The sequence below is a fragment of the Babylonia areolata genome, chromosome 29 (assembly GCF_041734735.1).
Source record: "Babylonia areolata isolate BAREFJ2019XMU chromosome 29, ASM4173473v1, whole genome shotgun sequence".
Classification (NCBI taxonomy): domain Eukaryota; kingdom Metazoa; phylum Mollusca; class Gastropoda; order Neogastropoda; family Buccinidae; genus Babylonia; species Babylonia areolata.
In genome coordinates this window covers 5093725-5108724 of record NC_134904.1, presented here as the reverse complement: position 1 = coordinate 5108724, position 15000 = coordinate 5093725, and the positions used below count along the sequence as shown (strand labels likewise).

General features: G+C 46.1%; 1 protein-coding gene across 2 annotated transcripts in view; it reads right to left on the bottom strand.

Moving 5' to 3' along the window:
- Positions 1 to 10576, bottom strand: part of LOC143302188 (uncharacterized) — a 23879-nt gene extending 13303 nt beyond the window's left edge. For both annotated transcript variants that reach the window (XR_013057902.1, XM_076616740.1), the window contains exons 1-2: positions 10235 to 10576; positions 1 to 3180 (exon numbers count right to left, since the gene is read on the bottom strand). The exon at positions 1 to 3180 is cut by the window's left edge. Coding sequence is in view for 1 of the 2 variants with exons in the window: in XM_076616740.1 (XP_076472855.1) it covers positions 5 to 1918 (1914 nt within the window). In the remaining variant the exon portion in view is untranslated. The remainder of the gene's footprint in view (positions 3181 to 10234) is intronic.
- Between the last annotated feature and the right edge of the window lie 4424 nt (positions 10577 to 15000).

Sequence of the window (15000 nt, the reverse complement as noted above, 5' to 3'; positions counted from 1 at the left end):
TTGGTCACTTTCTACGAAACAGCAGACGACACTCCTGTCGGAACCGCGGGCTGCAGAAGCCGTAGACAAGGGAGTTGGCGGCACAGTTCATGAAGTAGGAGCGGAGGGCGATGTTGTAGCCGTTCAGCGCCGAGTCCCCCATGTCCTCAGCAAAGTAGGCCTTGGAAATGGCGCGGAGGATGATGACGAGCAGGTGGGGGAGGTAGTTGATGATGAAAGTGGCGGTGAGGACAAACATCATCAGCGTGGTGCTGGAAGGGATGGACTTGACAGTGCCGCGCTTCTTGGGGATCCGGCAAGGGATGCAGGCCTTTCCCGGCTTCTTGGTGTCGTCATCACCTTGATGACGTTTACGTGGCGTCAGCAGTCTTTGCAGCAGCGAGGAAGACCTGTCCACCATGGTGCGGTGAGCGGTGGTCTGGGGGTCGTCTGAGGCCTGGATGTCGGGATGAGTCATCGGCATGGTCTGCTGGACACGGGAGGTACTTGACGTCTCGGTTGGTGAGTCGTTTCCAGGTACAACACGGTCTCCTTTGGACGTGGCTCCCATCAGCTTGGTGGAACTATCCTGGGCAGATTCGGCTTCTTCTTTGGTCCATGCGTCCGGAAAACTTCCCGAGTCGCCTCGCCCCTCCTGACCGTTCTGCGTCTGGCCGCCCTTGGAGTGGTCTGCCGATGTGGAGGTGGTGTCCACACTACAGCCTGAGAAGCAGCCCTCGTCAGAATCTTCCACCGAGGAACCTGGTCCTTCATAGTTGTGGTTCTTGAAGGACAGAAGCACGACTTGTTTGTCCAACCCGTAGGAAGGGTTTGTATCTGAGTTCTTTTTGACGGTATTCTTCAACGGAATCAGTTCGGCAGTTGACGACGAATCGGTCGCCGATTGATGAGGTCGGTTTATTGGTCCAGAGCTGGTGTCTTCCACGATGGGAGTGAGCGCCTTGGTGGAATCCTTGGCGGAGGAGTCTTTACCGACCGGAGCTTTCTCCGACATCCGTTCCTGCTTCTTCTTGTGTCGCCACAGCTCCAGCGCGATGCGGATGTAGCAGACGATCATGATAGTGACGCAGGTGATGAAGGACAGCGCCATGAGGCCGTTGTATACCATGGGGAACAGCGTGCCCTTGAACTGGTCACTGACGGAGCACGTGGTGCCAGTGACGTTGCCCACACCGGTGGGCAGGGTACGGGACCCGTTGAGCACGAAGAAAACCAGGGACAGAGCCAGAGAGGCCAGCATACAGATGAGCACGTACAGCTTGATCCGCTTCAAGGACCTCTGCTTCTTCATAGGCCGGCAGATCTTGTTGAAGCGGTCCCTGGCCACAGCCACCAGCACGAAGGCGGAGGTGAGGGCCAGGAAGCTGTTGAAGCCCCGCACACACCTGCACAGCACGGGCAGGTCGAAGGTGTACCAGAAGCGGATGTCGATGATCTCGCTAGGCAGGGACAGCAAGTTGGCCAGCAGGTCACACACGCTCATGGCCAGGATGTACGTGCGGGTGGCGCTGGGTTTGAACCTCTTGTAGTAGACGAGAAAGGCCACGGTGTTACCCACGGCACCCACCACCATCAGCACAGCCAGGTAGACAATGGTGGGTATCAGAGCTTTGGTCTTGGCCAGGTTCAGAGCCTCAAGGTCCACATCCTGGCTGTCGTTGGCCGCCAAGCCGCGGGAAAAGTTGCCGCTCAGGGAGGTGTTTGTGGCGGTGGCATTCTGAGGGCCAGGGAACTCTAGCAGGCCGGACATGTTCATCATGATGGAAGAGTTCACCACCTCTGTCGTCCACAGTGACGATGAGTCGTGAAGAGGCGTTGTTCCGGAACTTGTCATCAGTGACGTGGTGGTGTTCATCACAGTCGTCATCACTTCCCCAGTGACAGTGTCCGGTGCTGTGGTGCTGGAACTGTCAGCCATTGCAACAAATGTCGCGCTGTTCTGTCGTACAAAATGTTCTGTCTTCTTGTTTAGTAAATGGCAGAGGATATTTTCTCGCTGTTTCTTGAATATTTCACCGTAAAATACCCAGTATATCGTCTCGCTGTTCCCTGAATGTTTCACCACAAAATACCCAGGAAATTGTCTCGCTGTTCCCTGAATGTTTCACCACAAAATACCCAGGAAATTGTCTCGCTGTCTCCTGAATGTTTCACCACAAAATACCCAGGATATCGTCTTGCTGTCTCCTGAATGTTTCACCACAAAATACCCAGTATATTGTCTCGCTGTCTCCTGAATGTTTCACCACAAAATACCCAGGAAATTGTCTCGCTGTTCCCTGAATGTTTCACCACAAAATACCCAGTATATTGTCTCGCTGTCTCCTGAATGTTTCACCACAAAATACCCAGGATATCGTCTTGCTGTCTCCTGAATGTTTCACCACAAAATACCCAGTATATTGTCTCGCTGTCTCCTGAATGTTTCACCACAAAATACCCAGTATATTGTCTCGCTGTCTCCTGAATGTTTCACCACAAAATACCCAGGAAATTGTCTCGCTGTCTCCTGAATATTTCACCACAAAATACCCAGGATATTGTCTTGCTGTTCCCTGAATGTTTCACCACAAAATACCCAGTATATCGTCTCGCTGTGTCCTGAATGTCTCACCACAAAATACCCAGTATATTGTCTCGCTGTCTCCTGAATGTTTCACCACAAAATACCCAATATATCGTCTCGTTGTCTCCTGAATGTTTCACCACAAAATACCCAATATATTGTCTCGCTGTCCCCTGAATGTTTTACCACAAAATACCCAATATATCGTCTCGTTGTCTCCTGAATGTTTCACCACAAAATACCCAGGAAATTGTCTCGCTGTCTCCTGAATGTTTCACCACAAAATACCCAGTATATCGTCTCGCTGTCCCCTGAATGTTTCACCACAGAACACCCAGCATACTGTCTCGCTGTGTCCTGGCTGTCCTGTTTGTTCACAGCAGTTTGGCGACAGACGCTTCTTGCGCACGACGCTGACCTGTTGCGGAAATCAGAGGACAGAGTCGGGGAGACCTGCCCTTAGAACTGCGTTCCCTTGTGACGGCATGCACAGTGTATGACGACAGGGAAGTAAAGAAAGATTATGAAGTGAAGGTGGTAGTGGGTTTTTTTTTCTTACGCCCTCTCACTGTTTTTTTTTTCCTTTTCTTTCTTGGTCCTCAAGTGATCATCACCTGTCAATGACAAACACACACAAACACAATGTTGTGTTACTTTGGTAATCGTGTGCACTCCTTTATTGAACACTGGTTGACGGCCGCAATAGCAGAGTGGTAAAAGAATTGGACTTTCAGTCTGAGGGTCCCGGGTTCGAATCTCGACAACGGCGCCTGGTGGGTAAAAGTGGAGATTTTCCCGATCTCCCGTCAACATATGTGCAGACCTGCTTGTGCCTGAACCCCCTTCGCGTGTATACGCGAGCAGAAGATCAAATACGCACGTTAAAGAACCTGTAATCTATGTCAGCGTTCGGGGGGTTATGGAAACAAGAACATACCCAGCATGCACAACCCCGAAAACGAAGTATGGCTGCCTATATGGCGGGGTAAAAACGGTCATACACGTAAGAGCCCACTCGTGTACATACGAGTGAACGTGGGAGTTGCAGCCCTCGAACGAAGAAGAAGAAGAAGAAGAAGAAGAAGAAGGAGAAGAAGAAGAAGAAGAAGAAGAAGAAGAAGAAGGTTAAAAACAAAGGAACTGCTTCCCATTCAGTCTCTGAAGGAAAGCAACAAGTAACTAACTTGCCGACCAGTGCACTAGGCAGCCAACCTATCAACCCCTACATTGACTGCTCAAACGATGCATCCATCATCTGTACTCACATCTATCAGTCAATGATCATACCTTACGGAGCCAAAATGAGCGTTTTGCCTGCTGTTCCCCGAAATGGCTACTCGTTAACGACATATGCTGTGAATGAATTATTGAATTAATGAATCCTACACACTCACTCACTCACTCTCTCACACTATGTATGTATGTATGTATTTTTTTTGTCTCTTTGCACCTCTCTCTCTCATATTCTCTCACATCACTTTCTCCCTATCTCCATGTCGCAAAGTCTACAGCTCTCTCTCTCTCTTTCCCCGCTCTCTCTCTTCTCTCTCTATCTACTTGCCTCTCCCTGGCAATGCCCTGACAGTAACATTGGTACTGCTTTGACACTGACATCAGCACTGACACCACTCTAACACTGACATTAAAACTGACACTGTCCTGACTCTGACACTGGCACTGACCCTGACATTGGCATTGACACTGACCCTGACATTGGCGCTGACTCTGACAATGACACTGACCCTGGCATTGACATTGACCCTGACATTGGCACTGACCCTGATATTGACCCTGACATTGACATTGACCCTGACATTGGCACTGACACCTGATATTGACACTGACATTGACAATCAATCGTGAGGCCTTTATTGGTGCACAGCTGAGAGTGGGGGTGGAGTGGTGCGGCGTTGGGGTGTGTGTGTATAAGCGTGTGTGTGTAAGCGCATATGTGTGTGTGTGTGTGTGTGTGTGTGTGTGTGTATGTGTGTGTGTGTGCGCGTATGTGTGTGTGTTTGTGTGTGTGTGTGTGTGCGCGCGTGCGTGCGTGTGTGTGTGTGTGTGTGTGTGTGTGTGTGTGTGTGTGTGTGTGCGCGCGTTTGAGTGTGTGTGCGTATGTGCGCGCGTATGTGTGTGTGTGAGATACACGTTATTGAAATGTTTATTGGTGGTGTTCTCAGACGCTCTCTCCGTGCTCCAAGCCCTCAAGAACTCCCGCTGCAAAGAACAGAACCATCTCACTTCAGCCCTTGTTGTCCTGAGTGCCAGAGTGGAGAAAGTGGTGATACAATGGGTACCAGCACACTGTGGCATCAGAGGCAACGAAAAAGCGGACATTCTGGCAAAAGACGGTGCACAGAAGGAGCAGGCTAACAAACTGGTGTCATACGATGAAATCAAGACAATCATCAAGGCAAAACAAGGAATAAACTGGCGCCTCCAGCACCCCAAATATAACCCAGAATGCAGATACCATTTGCTGGAACGACGGGAACAAGTCAAGATCTTCCGCCTGAAGACTGGACACAACCGCCTGCTCCACCACATGCACACAAAATTTGGCATTGGACAGAGTGGAGAGTGCCCTTGTGGTGAGGGACTAATGACAACCGACCACATCCTTCAAGACTGTACGACGCATGCAGCATCCAGGAGGAAGTACTGGCCAACACCGACAGCAGTGGAAGCCAAGCTGTACGGCACCTTGGAGGGGCTGCGATGGACGGCAGCCTTCATCGAAGACACCGGGCTGCTCATCTAACGGGAGGCGAACGAGGAAGAAGAAGAAGAAGAAGAAGAAGAAGAAATGTTTGCTGATAAAAAGATGACATAAAAATTAATTCCTCATAATTCCACCACAAATAATGACAGACAGACAGACAGACAGAGACAGAGGTAGAGATACACACACAGACACACACAGACACACACACTGACACACACACACACACACACACTGATACACACAGACACAGAGAGAGAGAGAGTGAGAGAGAGACAGAGAGAGAGAGAGAGAAAGAGAGAGACAGAGAGAGACAGACAGACAGAGACAGAGAGAGCACTGACACTGAATACTGAACACTGGAAGGTTTAATGTCATTAGCGGCTATACAACTCTAGTGACAGGTGTGGTGCAAATCAGAACAAAAATAGTGAAAATATTGAAACAAAATAAAACAGAAGAGGAAAATGAGAGAGAGAGAGAAAAAAAGGGAAAGAACGAGAAAGAGAGAGAGAGAGAGAGAGAGAGAGAGAGAGTCACAGAGAGAGAGAGAGAGAGGAAGAGAGAGAGAGAGAGAGTCACAGAGAGAGAGAGATAGGAAGAGAGAGTCACAGAGACACTGACACTGACACTGACACAGGTTTAATTGTGAAGGCCACCGGCCCATACACAAAGGGGTGGGGGATACAATGGGGCAATTCGATCGCTCTTCACACACAAACACACAAACACACACACACACACACACACACACCCACACACACAAAAAAAGAAAAAAAAAGAAAAAAAGGTGTACTGTACGTGAGTAGCCGATAACTGGATGAAAAATACATAGCATGTTCGTCCTCATCATGTTTATAGTTATACTAATTCATTCATTGTGTAAATTCGTCTCTAAATTTTAAGGCGTAATAGGTGTACATAGCAAGATTTCTCTGGGAGGTAACACATGGGGTTTGTAGAATAGGAAACAATGTATTGTCGTTGATATTTATAAACTCTAGAATATATTTCTGACGGATATGACCGTATTTAGGACACACAAAAATGAAATGGTATTCATCTTCCAGGGTGCCAGGACAAAACGGGCAGAAACGGTTTACATCCGCGTTCTGGAATCTTCTATTTATACCAAGCTCGTTTAGACCAAGTCGCAATCTTATCAAGGTATCTCTGAAACGTTTGATAGTGATATTGTCCAAGTAAAGTTCTGAATGAAAATCTGTTTTAAATGATCGATAGATAGAAAATCTGTCACTACTACAAAGTTTAGAAAACCAGTCCATTTTAAATTTGTCTATCAGTTTTTGTTTAAGAGACTTTAAGAAGGCGAATTCATTTTCAGTACCCTGGTTCATCCATACATCAGGGAAACCACACATCTCTAAGCATGCTTTAATTTTACCAAGCCAATTTTCTGACGTCTTGTCATTTCTGTCTAGAGAATTCTTCAGCATCGATTCAGCCTGTTTCGGAAATCGTGAAAGTGGCATCCTGGTCAGTTTCAACCAGTAGCGAACACATGATACAGTCGAGTCAATAAAGAGAGGGTATCGACCGGTCTCTCCGTATACCATATAATTTGGTGTCTTGTTTGATACACTGAGTAATCTTTTGCATGCAAATAAATGCGCCGATTCAATGACGTCTACTTTAACTAAACCCCATATCTCCGCTGCGTACAGTAACATTGGTTTTACTTGTGCATCGAAAAGCTGAAAGAATACCTTTGTATTTAGATTGCCAAGTGCCCACATTGTTTTTAGAATGTCAAGTATTTTATTTTTTGCCTTCCTTGCAAATTCCTCACAAGCACAAGTTTCTGACAGCTTAGTAGTGAGTGTGAACCCTAAGTATTTGTACTTGTTTACTATTTCAATTGTGTTTCCTCCATATGTCCATTTTTCTATGTTAGAAGCATACCCCCCTTTCCTAAAAATCATTATTTTGGTTTTATCCAAATTCACCGTAAGTCCCAGTTCCCTTGAAGACTTTTCTAAATTATTAATTTGGTTTTGCAGCCCACCCGGAGTTGACGACAACAGAACGATATCATCTGCAAATAACAACGAATAAATTTCATCAGAACCGGGTATTAACTGGATACCATGTCTTCCCCACTGTCTCACAAAATCTGCAACTTCAGATATCAGAAGTGAAAAGATTATTGGGCTGAGGAGACAACCTTGTTTAACCCCTTGGGGACAATTGAAAAAATCGGTCATATTTCCACCCCACCTCACACAGGCTCTAACAGAACTGTACATGGCCTTTAACATGTTAATTAGCTTAGAGGATGCTCTTGCATTTTCTAGTGTCATCCACAATTTATTTCGGTCAACAGTGTCAAAAGCTTTGCGGTAGTCTACGAAGGCAGCATATACCTTTCCTCCTCTTTTACTGTTTAATTTGTTTTTTATTATTGTGGTCAAGGTAAAAATATGGTCAATTGTCGAATAGTTTTTACGGAAACCTGCCTGTTCTTTACTGATTTTGCTTTCATTTTCAGCCCAGTGGCACAATCTTTTGTTCAAAATGGCCGTAAATACCTTCCCTACAACACTAAGTAAAGCTATGCCTCTGTAGTTATCTTGATTGGTTTCGTCTCCTTTTTTGAAAAGTGGAATTATAATTGATTTGCACCAACCCAAAGGGAAATAACCGGTATCGTACAGTTTGTTAAATAATTTTGTCAGAAAAGGGGAAACAGAGTCTTCAGCATATTTCAAAAATTCTCCACAGATTTCATCTAACCCAGCTGCTTTGCCCAGCTTAATGTTTTTAATTGCATTTCGTACTTCTTTTTCTGTGATGTCACTATCGAGTTCTGGGACAACCCTTTCTTCTATCCTGTTCTGTTCAGTTACGTCATGAGGAAGAGCGTCTGCTTCCTTTGCCCCGAAAACTTTTCCAAAATGCTTTTTCCATGCATCTAGTTCTATGTCGGGTTGGGCCTTTTTCGTGCTTCGCGCTTTTCGAATCGTATCCCAAAACTTACTGCTGTTTTTCTTATTATTTAGGAGACTGTCCTGGATTGACTTTTTATGAATTTGACGTTTTTCCTTTGTCAACGTCTTGTAATGTGACCTAAGATTTTTATATGTACGTTTGTCCAGATTGTGACCAGACTTATTGTACATTTGTAGGGCTCTCCGTGCTTCGCGTTTCTTCTGACGGCACTCTTTGTCAAACCACACATTTCCGACATGAGCTGGCGTACCGAATCGAACACTTTTTCTCATGCACTCCCCTGCCTGCAGAACAGCCTTTGTAAATGTATCAAGGGCTGTCTCCATAGACATTTCTATTTGGTCATAAGCAGTTTGGAACATGTTTTGTGATTGATCACTGTTTATGTTTTCGATATATTCTCCCTTCTTTTCGTTAGTCCATTTTAAACTAGTTATTTTTGTGTTTGGTCTTGAATTGTCCTTCTGGTTCCCTAATGTAGTAAGTGGTTTGCAAGGCAGAGAGTCACAGAGAGAGAGAGAGAGATAGGAAGAGAGAGTCACAGAGAGAGAGAGAGAGAGGAAGAGAGAGAGAGAGAGAGAGTCACAAAGAGAGAGAGATAGGAAGAGAGAGAGAGAGAGAGAGAGAGAGAGAGAGATAGGAAGAGAGTCACAGAGAGAGAGAGAGGAAGAGAGAGAGAGAGAGTCACAAAGAGAGAGAGATAGGAAGAGAGAGAGAGAAAGAGAGTCACAGAGAGAGAGAGGGGAAGGGAGAGAGAGAGAGAGTCACAGAGAGAGAAAGATAGGAAGAGAGAGAGAGAGAGTCACAGAGAGAGAGAGGAAGAGAGAGAGAGAGCGGAAGAGAGAGAGAGAGGAAGAGAGTCACAGAGAGAGAGTCACAGAGAGAGAGAGGAAGAGAGAGAGAGAGGAAGAGAGAGAGAGAGTCACAGAGAGATAGAGAGGAAGAGAGAGAGAGAGTCAGAGAGAGTGAGAGAGAGAGGAAGAGAGAGAGAGTCACGGAGAGAGAGAGAGTGAGAGAGACATACAGAGAGAAAGAGACAGAGAGACAGACAGAGAGAGAGAGAGAGAGAGAGACAGAGATAAAGAAAGAGAGAGAGAGAGAGCCAAGCAGCCTCAAACAAGACAAACGAAAAAGACTAAATAGGAAGAAGAAGTAGGAGAAGAACGACGACAACGACGACAATAACAACACCAACGACAAGACAACTACACCAATGGAAAGAACAGCAACAGCAGCAGCAGCAACAGCAACAACGACCTACCGAACACACACACAGACACACACACACAGACACAGACACACACACACACACACACAGACACACACACAGACACACACACACAGACACACACACACACACAGACACACACACACACACACACACACATATATATTGTATTGCATTGCTCTTTTTTGTCACAACAGATTTCTCTGTGTGAAATTCGGGATGCTCTCCCCAGGGAGAGCGCGTCGTTACACTGAGAACGCCACCCATGTTATTTATTTATTTATTTTTTTAACTTTTTCCTGCGTGCAGTTTTATTTTTGTTTTTCCTATCGAAGTAGATTTTTCTACAGAATTTTGCCAGGGGCAACCCTTTTGTTGCCTTGGGTTCTTTTGCGTGCGCTAAGTGCATGCTGCACACGGGACCTCGGTTTATCGTCTCATCCGAATGACTAGCATTCAGACCACCACTCAAGGTCTAGTGGAAGGGAAAAAAATATTGGCGACTGTACCGTGATTCGAATAACAGCGCGCTCAGATTCTCACGCTTCCTAGGTGGACGTGTTACGTCTGGGCCATCATTCCACACACACACACACACACACACACACACACACACACACACACACACACACATATATATATATATATATATATGTGTGTGTGTATCTATCTATCTATCTATCTATCTATCTATCTATCGAGAGAGAGAGAGAGAGAGAGAGATATCGAGAGAGAGATTATCACTCACCTGCAAACTTCCACCACTGGCGCAACAAACACCACTGGAAACCAATGTGTAGCACTCCACTCCAAAACAAGTCACCCCCCTACAGTTAGCAAACAGTCCGCAACTTCCTCTCCGACTCTCTGTCTCTCTTTTTGTTTCATCCAGCAGAAGCAAGCCTGCTGCACTCATGGAAGCCCCCCGCAAAACAAAAAAAGAACACGGTACACCAGAGGCACCAAAAATTAAACTAACATCGACAAAAACTCTGAACAGATTCCTCTTTTGCTTTCCAAACCCCGCCTCCTCGCCACAGGCTGCGAACGATACACAGCTACGCTACTCTTGTCATGGAAAAAAACCCAAACAAACAAAGAAAGAAACAAAAAAAAAAAAACAACAAAAAAAACCCCAACAACAACGACGGAATGATCCATCATACAGGATGTCAACTCATCTAGGACTCTGGGAAACGTCAGCAGCAAAAAAAAAAAAAAAAAAAAGAAAAAAAAAAGCGCCACTGCAATCAAGCTAACCATTCAGACAAGGAAGAGGCATATGGACCAATGACGTCGACTTCCTCTTTAGTCAGACAGGATGCAATGTGATGGTTCAATATAGGGGTCAAATTATGAAGGGGTCGTAGGCCACTGTCGCGCCCGTTTAGCTAGCTGGCACGTCTGTGTGTCTGTACGAGTGGTGGATGGATATTATGAAGCAGGGGAGGTGGGGGGTGGGGGGGTGGGAATTATATTACAGAATACACTGCGCAGTTTGTAGTGCGTTGCACACACTCACGCACATAGCGTGTTGCATGCGCTCATGCACGCACGCACGCACGCACGCACACACACGCGCTCAGACGCACGCATGCATACACACAAATACACAGACAAGCACAAACACACAGACACACACACACACACACACAAAGACGCACACATACATGCATTGACACAGAGACAGACAGACAGACAGACACCCTCCGCCCTCCCACACACACATATACCAACAATCGAGCACAGACACACAGACACACACACAGACACACACAGACACAGACCCCCCCCCCCCCCCCCCTCTTACTGTCCCCTTCCATACACACGCATACATTTCACCGCCCGACTCTCAGGAAGGCAAACTGATCTGACTTGACCTCAGTCACACACACACAGACACAGACACAGACAGACAGACAGACACACAGACACACAGACACACAGACACACAGACACACTAACACACATGTATATATATATCTACATCTATCTATATATGCATATATCTCTCTATATATATCTATATATCTAGACACACACATAGTATGTATCCTAATTTCTACTGCATCTGTGTTTGTGTATGATTTTCGATTTATGTTCATACCTTATTATGTACTATCCCCCCCAATATTCCTTGTGACCCCGGTACACTTGGTAACAGAGACATATTCTATTATATTCTGTTCTGTTCTATATTAACTCACACAAAAATTCAAAAAGAATCATTGCAGCAATGACCCCTTGATGCAGCGGGACACACACTCAGTAACGGTTGTACAACAAACATCTGGAAAATCTGCATAAGAAAATGACCTGTAATTCATCCCCTTGAAACCAGCTGTGTCTCATTTAGGGGCCGGATTCAAGTGACCATGGTGCCCGTGGGTACGGCCAGTCCTCTCTTCTCCTCTACACGTACCCCTCGGATGTCCAGTGGGTGTCAGAATTGTGGTATCTTTGTCAACATTCACCTCTTCTGTATAAGAGCCTTCCGCTTGCAATATTTTGATGATGGAGTGAAACGCTGTTAACGTCGTCTCTTTCGCCGTTCGTATGGAGAGAGTTAATGTATGCCTGCGGGCAAATCTACCTGAGGCAAGGCGAACTGCCCGAAGGTAAGCAGTATCCGGTGTTCAGGAACACACGAACCTTCCCGCGGGTATGTAAACCCAAAGGCAAATTTGCCCTCACTACCTGCCAAGGGTGACTACCCACGAAGCAGAGGTAAACATGGCGGATCCTTTTGTTGCGTTGTTTTTGTTGCGGGAACTGATCAGGCGTGCTTTGCGGACAGCACGTGTTTTGCGAACTCTCTCGACAGTGCTCTGAACTGTGGTGTGATAAGCAGTAAAAGAACATGCGAAGAAAGGTATCATCAGGATTTTTAACTCTCTCCATACGAACGGCGAAAAAGACGACGTTAACAGTGTTTCAGCCCAATTACCATCATCAACATATTGCAAGCGGAAGGCTCTTGTACTGAAGAGGTGAATGTTGACAAAGAATACCACAATTCTGACGACGGAAGCTAAAGGTTGGGTCATTCAGACACCCACTGGACATCCGAGGGGTCTGTGTAGAGGAGAAGAGAGGACTGGCCGTACTGAGTGAGTTAATCATAGACGATAAGTCAGCTTCCTGAGTGCATATGGTGCATGTCTTGAATACAAAGATAACTGAACCTTCACGTTAAACTGTACCCCATGTCAAAAGGTAACTTGCCTTAGGGCAAAATGATTTTTTGTCTTGGATACGGCCCCAGGATAATATTGATCAGTGTGTAAATCTCATATATTTATGAACTTAAAGCAGTGGCATAGTGATAGTCTCCCCCTCAGTGCCTGACAAGCGCGTTGGGTTATACTGCTGTTGGGCATCTGTACAAACAATGTGGTGTAGCGGATATGGATTTGTCCGAACGCAGTGACGCCACCGTTGAGAAACCAGAACTGGAACTGAAACTGAAACTTTTTCCTGCTAGTCCCTGAACCCTTTTCCTATGCATGCAAGATCAAATACCAAAGTCAACGGTCCCATAATCCATATCGTTCGGACGGTGATGGAAACTAAGAACATACCCAGCATGCATACCCCTGAAAACAGAGTATGGCTGCCTACATGGCGAGAGGGTTAAAACACACCACAAGTTGCAGCCCACAATAGTGGAAGAAGAAGAAGAAGAAGACGGAGACAAAGACGGAGGGCAAACCATGGGTAATCACTGATAAACAGACGCACGTTCTTTAACACTGTCTACACAGAGTACCAAGTAAGCGCCATGCCTTCCGGAAAAGGCCGGAACTTGCCGATCTCTCCCGGATGTCCCTCTGGGTGTAATTCGGAACCATGACTAATCCCTGTGCCATGGATCGACGTGACTGAAAGCTGTCATTTCAACTCATGCACTTTTTTTTTTATAATAACAGTTACAAGAGTGCACGCGTATATCACATACACAAACGCACAGACACACTCACATACAAGCGCATTCATGAGCGCACTAACACATGAACGCATGCACACATAGGTCTTATGTAAACAAAAGCGCGCCACGTGCACACACACACACACACACACACACACACACACACACACCCACGCCCACACTCCCTCTTTTTCTCACATATATATATAGACCCCCCCCCCCCCCACACACACACGACAGACAGACACACACGACAGACAGACACACTCACACAAACATAATTGTACACACGCACACACACACATACACACACATGTGTATATATATATATATATATATATATATATAGAGAGAGAGAGAGAGAGAGAGAGAGAGATGGTAAGGGGATGCTACCGGTGTTGATGGTGATGATCATAAAGCTGGTAGGTTTGGTGTTGGTAATGGCAGTGGTGGTGGTGATGGCTTTGGTTATGATTATGGTGGTGACGCTGATGGTGACGCTGATGGTGGTGTTGAGGATGGTGATGACAGATGGTGTATTGTAAAATGATGATGATGAAATTAACGGTAACATTAACGGTTGTGGTGCCGATGACGATGATGGTGGTGAGGATGGTGGAGCTGGTGGTGGTAACATTGATGCTGGCGATGGATATAAAGTTTTGGTAACGATAGTGATGAGAGATGGGTAAACTGATTAACAAAATAGTAAACAGTGGTAACTCTCTCCATTCACAAGGTACACAACTTCAAGTCAGTGCTGCTTACGCTACCGATTCAGCTAGCACACAGGTAAATAAAAGGTACATTGAAACAAACCCAGACACTTCCTCAAAAAAGGAAGCGCCGGACCTGTCATTATACCGATCATTTGACATGTGCACACACTTTTTTGAGAACAATTATAGTCTGCTGGTGTTGGGAAGTCTTGTCAATTATAACTGTTATGGATTAGTGCTGGGGGTTGTGTTTTTGAAATTAATTTCAGACTTTTTTTTCATTTACTTTATGATTCCACTGAACTGTGTTTATACATAGTGGATATTGGGACTTGATTCTTCCTTCAGATTTCTTCGGGCTGTGGTTTTGTGATGCTGTACCCTTCCAGCTTCGCTGGGCTGGACACGTGGCGCGCATGCCAGACCATCGGCTGCCCAAAAGGCTCTTCTATGGCGAGCTGCAACAAGGGAAGAGATCACACGGAGGTCAGAAGAAGCGCTTCAGAGATACTCTGAAAGTCTCTCTGAAAGCGTTTGATATCAACCCTGACTCCTGGGAGGAATCTGCAGTGGACCGTGACAAATGGCGCGCTGCTGTGCACAAAGGCGCCAAGTTGTGCGAGGCCAACAGGACTGCAGCAGCTGTTCAGAAGAGGCAGGCCAGAAAGTCACGGGCAAACAAGCTCCCTGACAATGGTATGCCTGTCTTTGTCTGCCCCAACTGTCAGCGAACATTTCGTGCGCAGATTGGACTATTCAGCCATCTGCGCACTCACAGATAGATTCATGAGCATCCTCCCCCCCCCCACCCCACCACCACCCTCCCCCCATCCCCCAGCTGGATGACAACGATGGTCATCATCGATC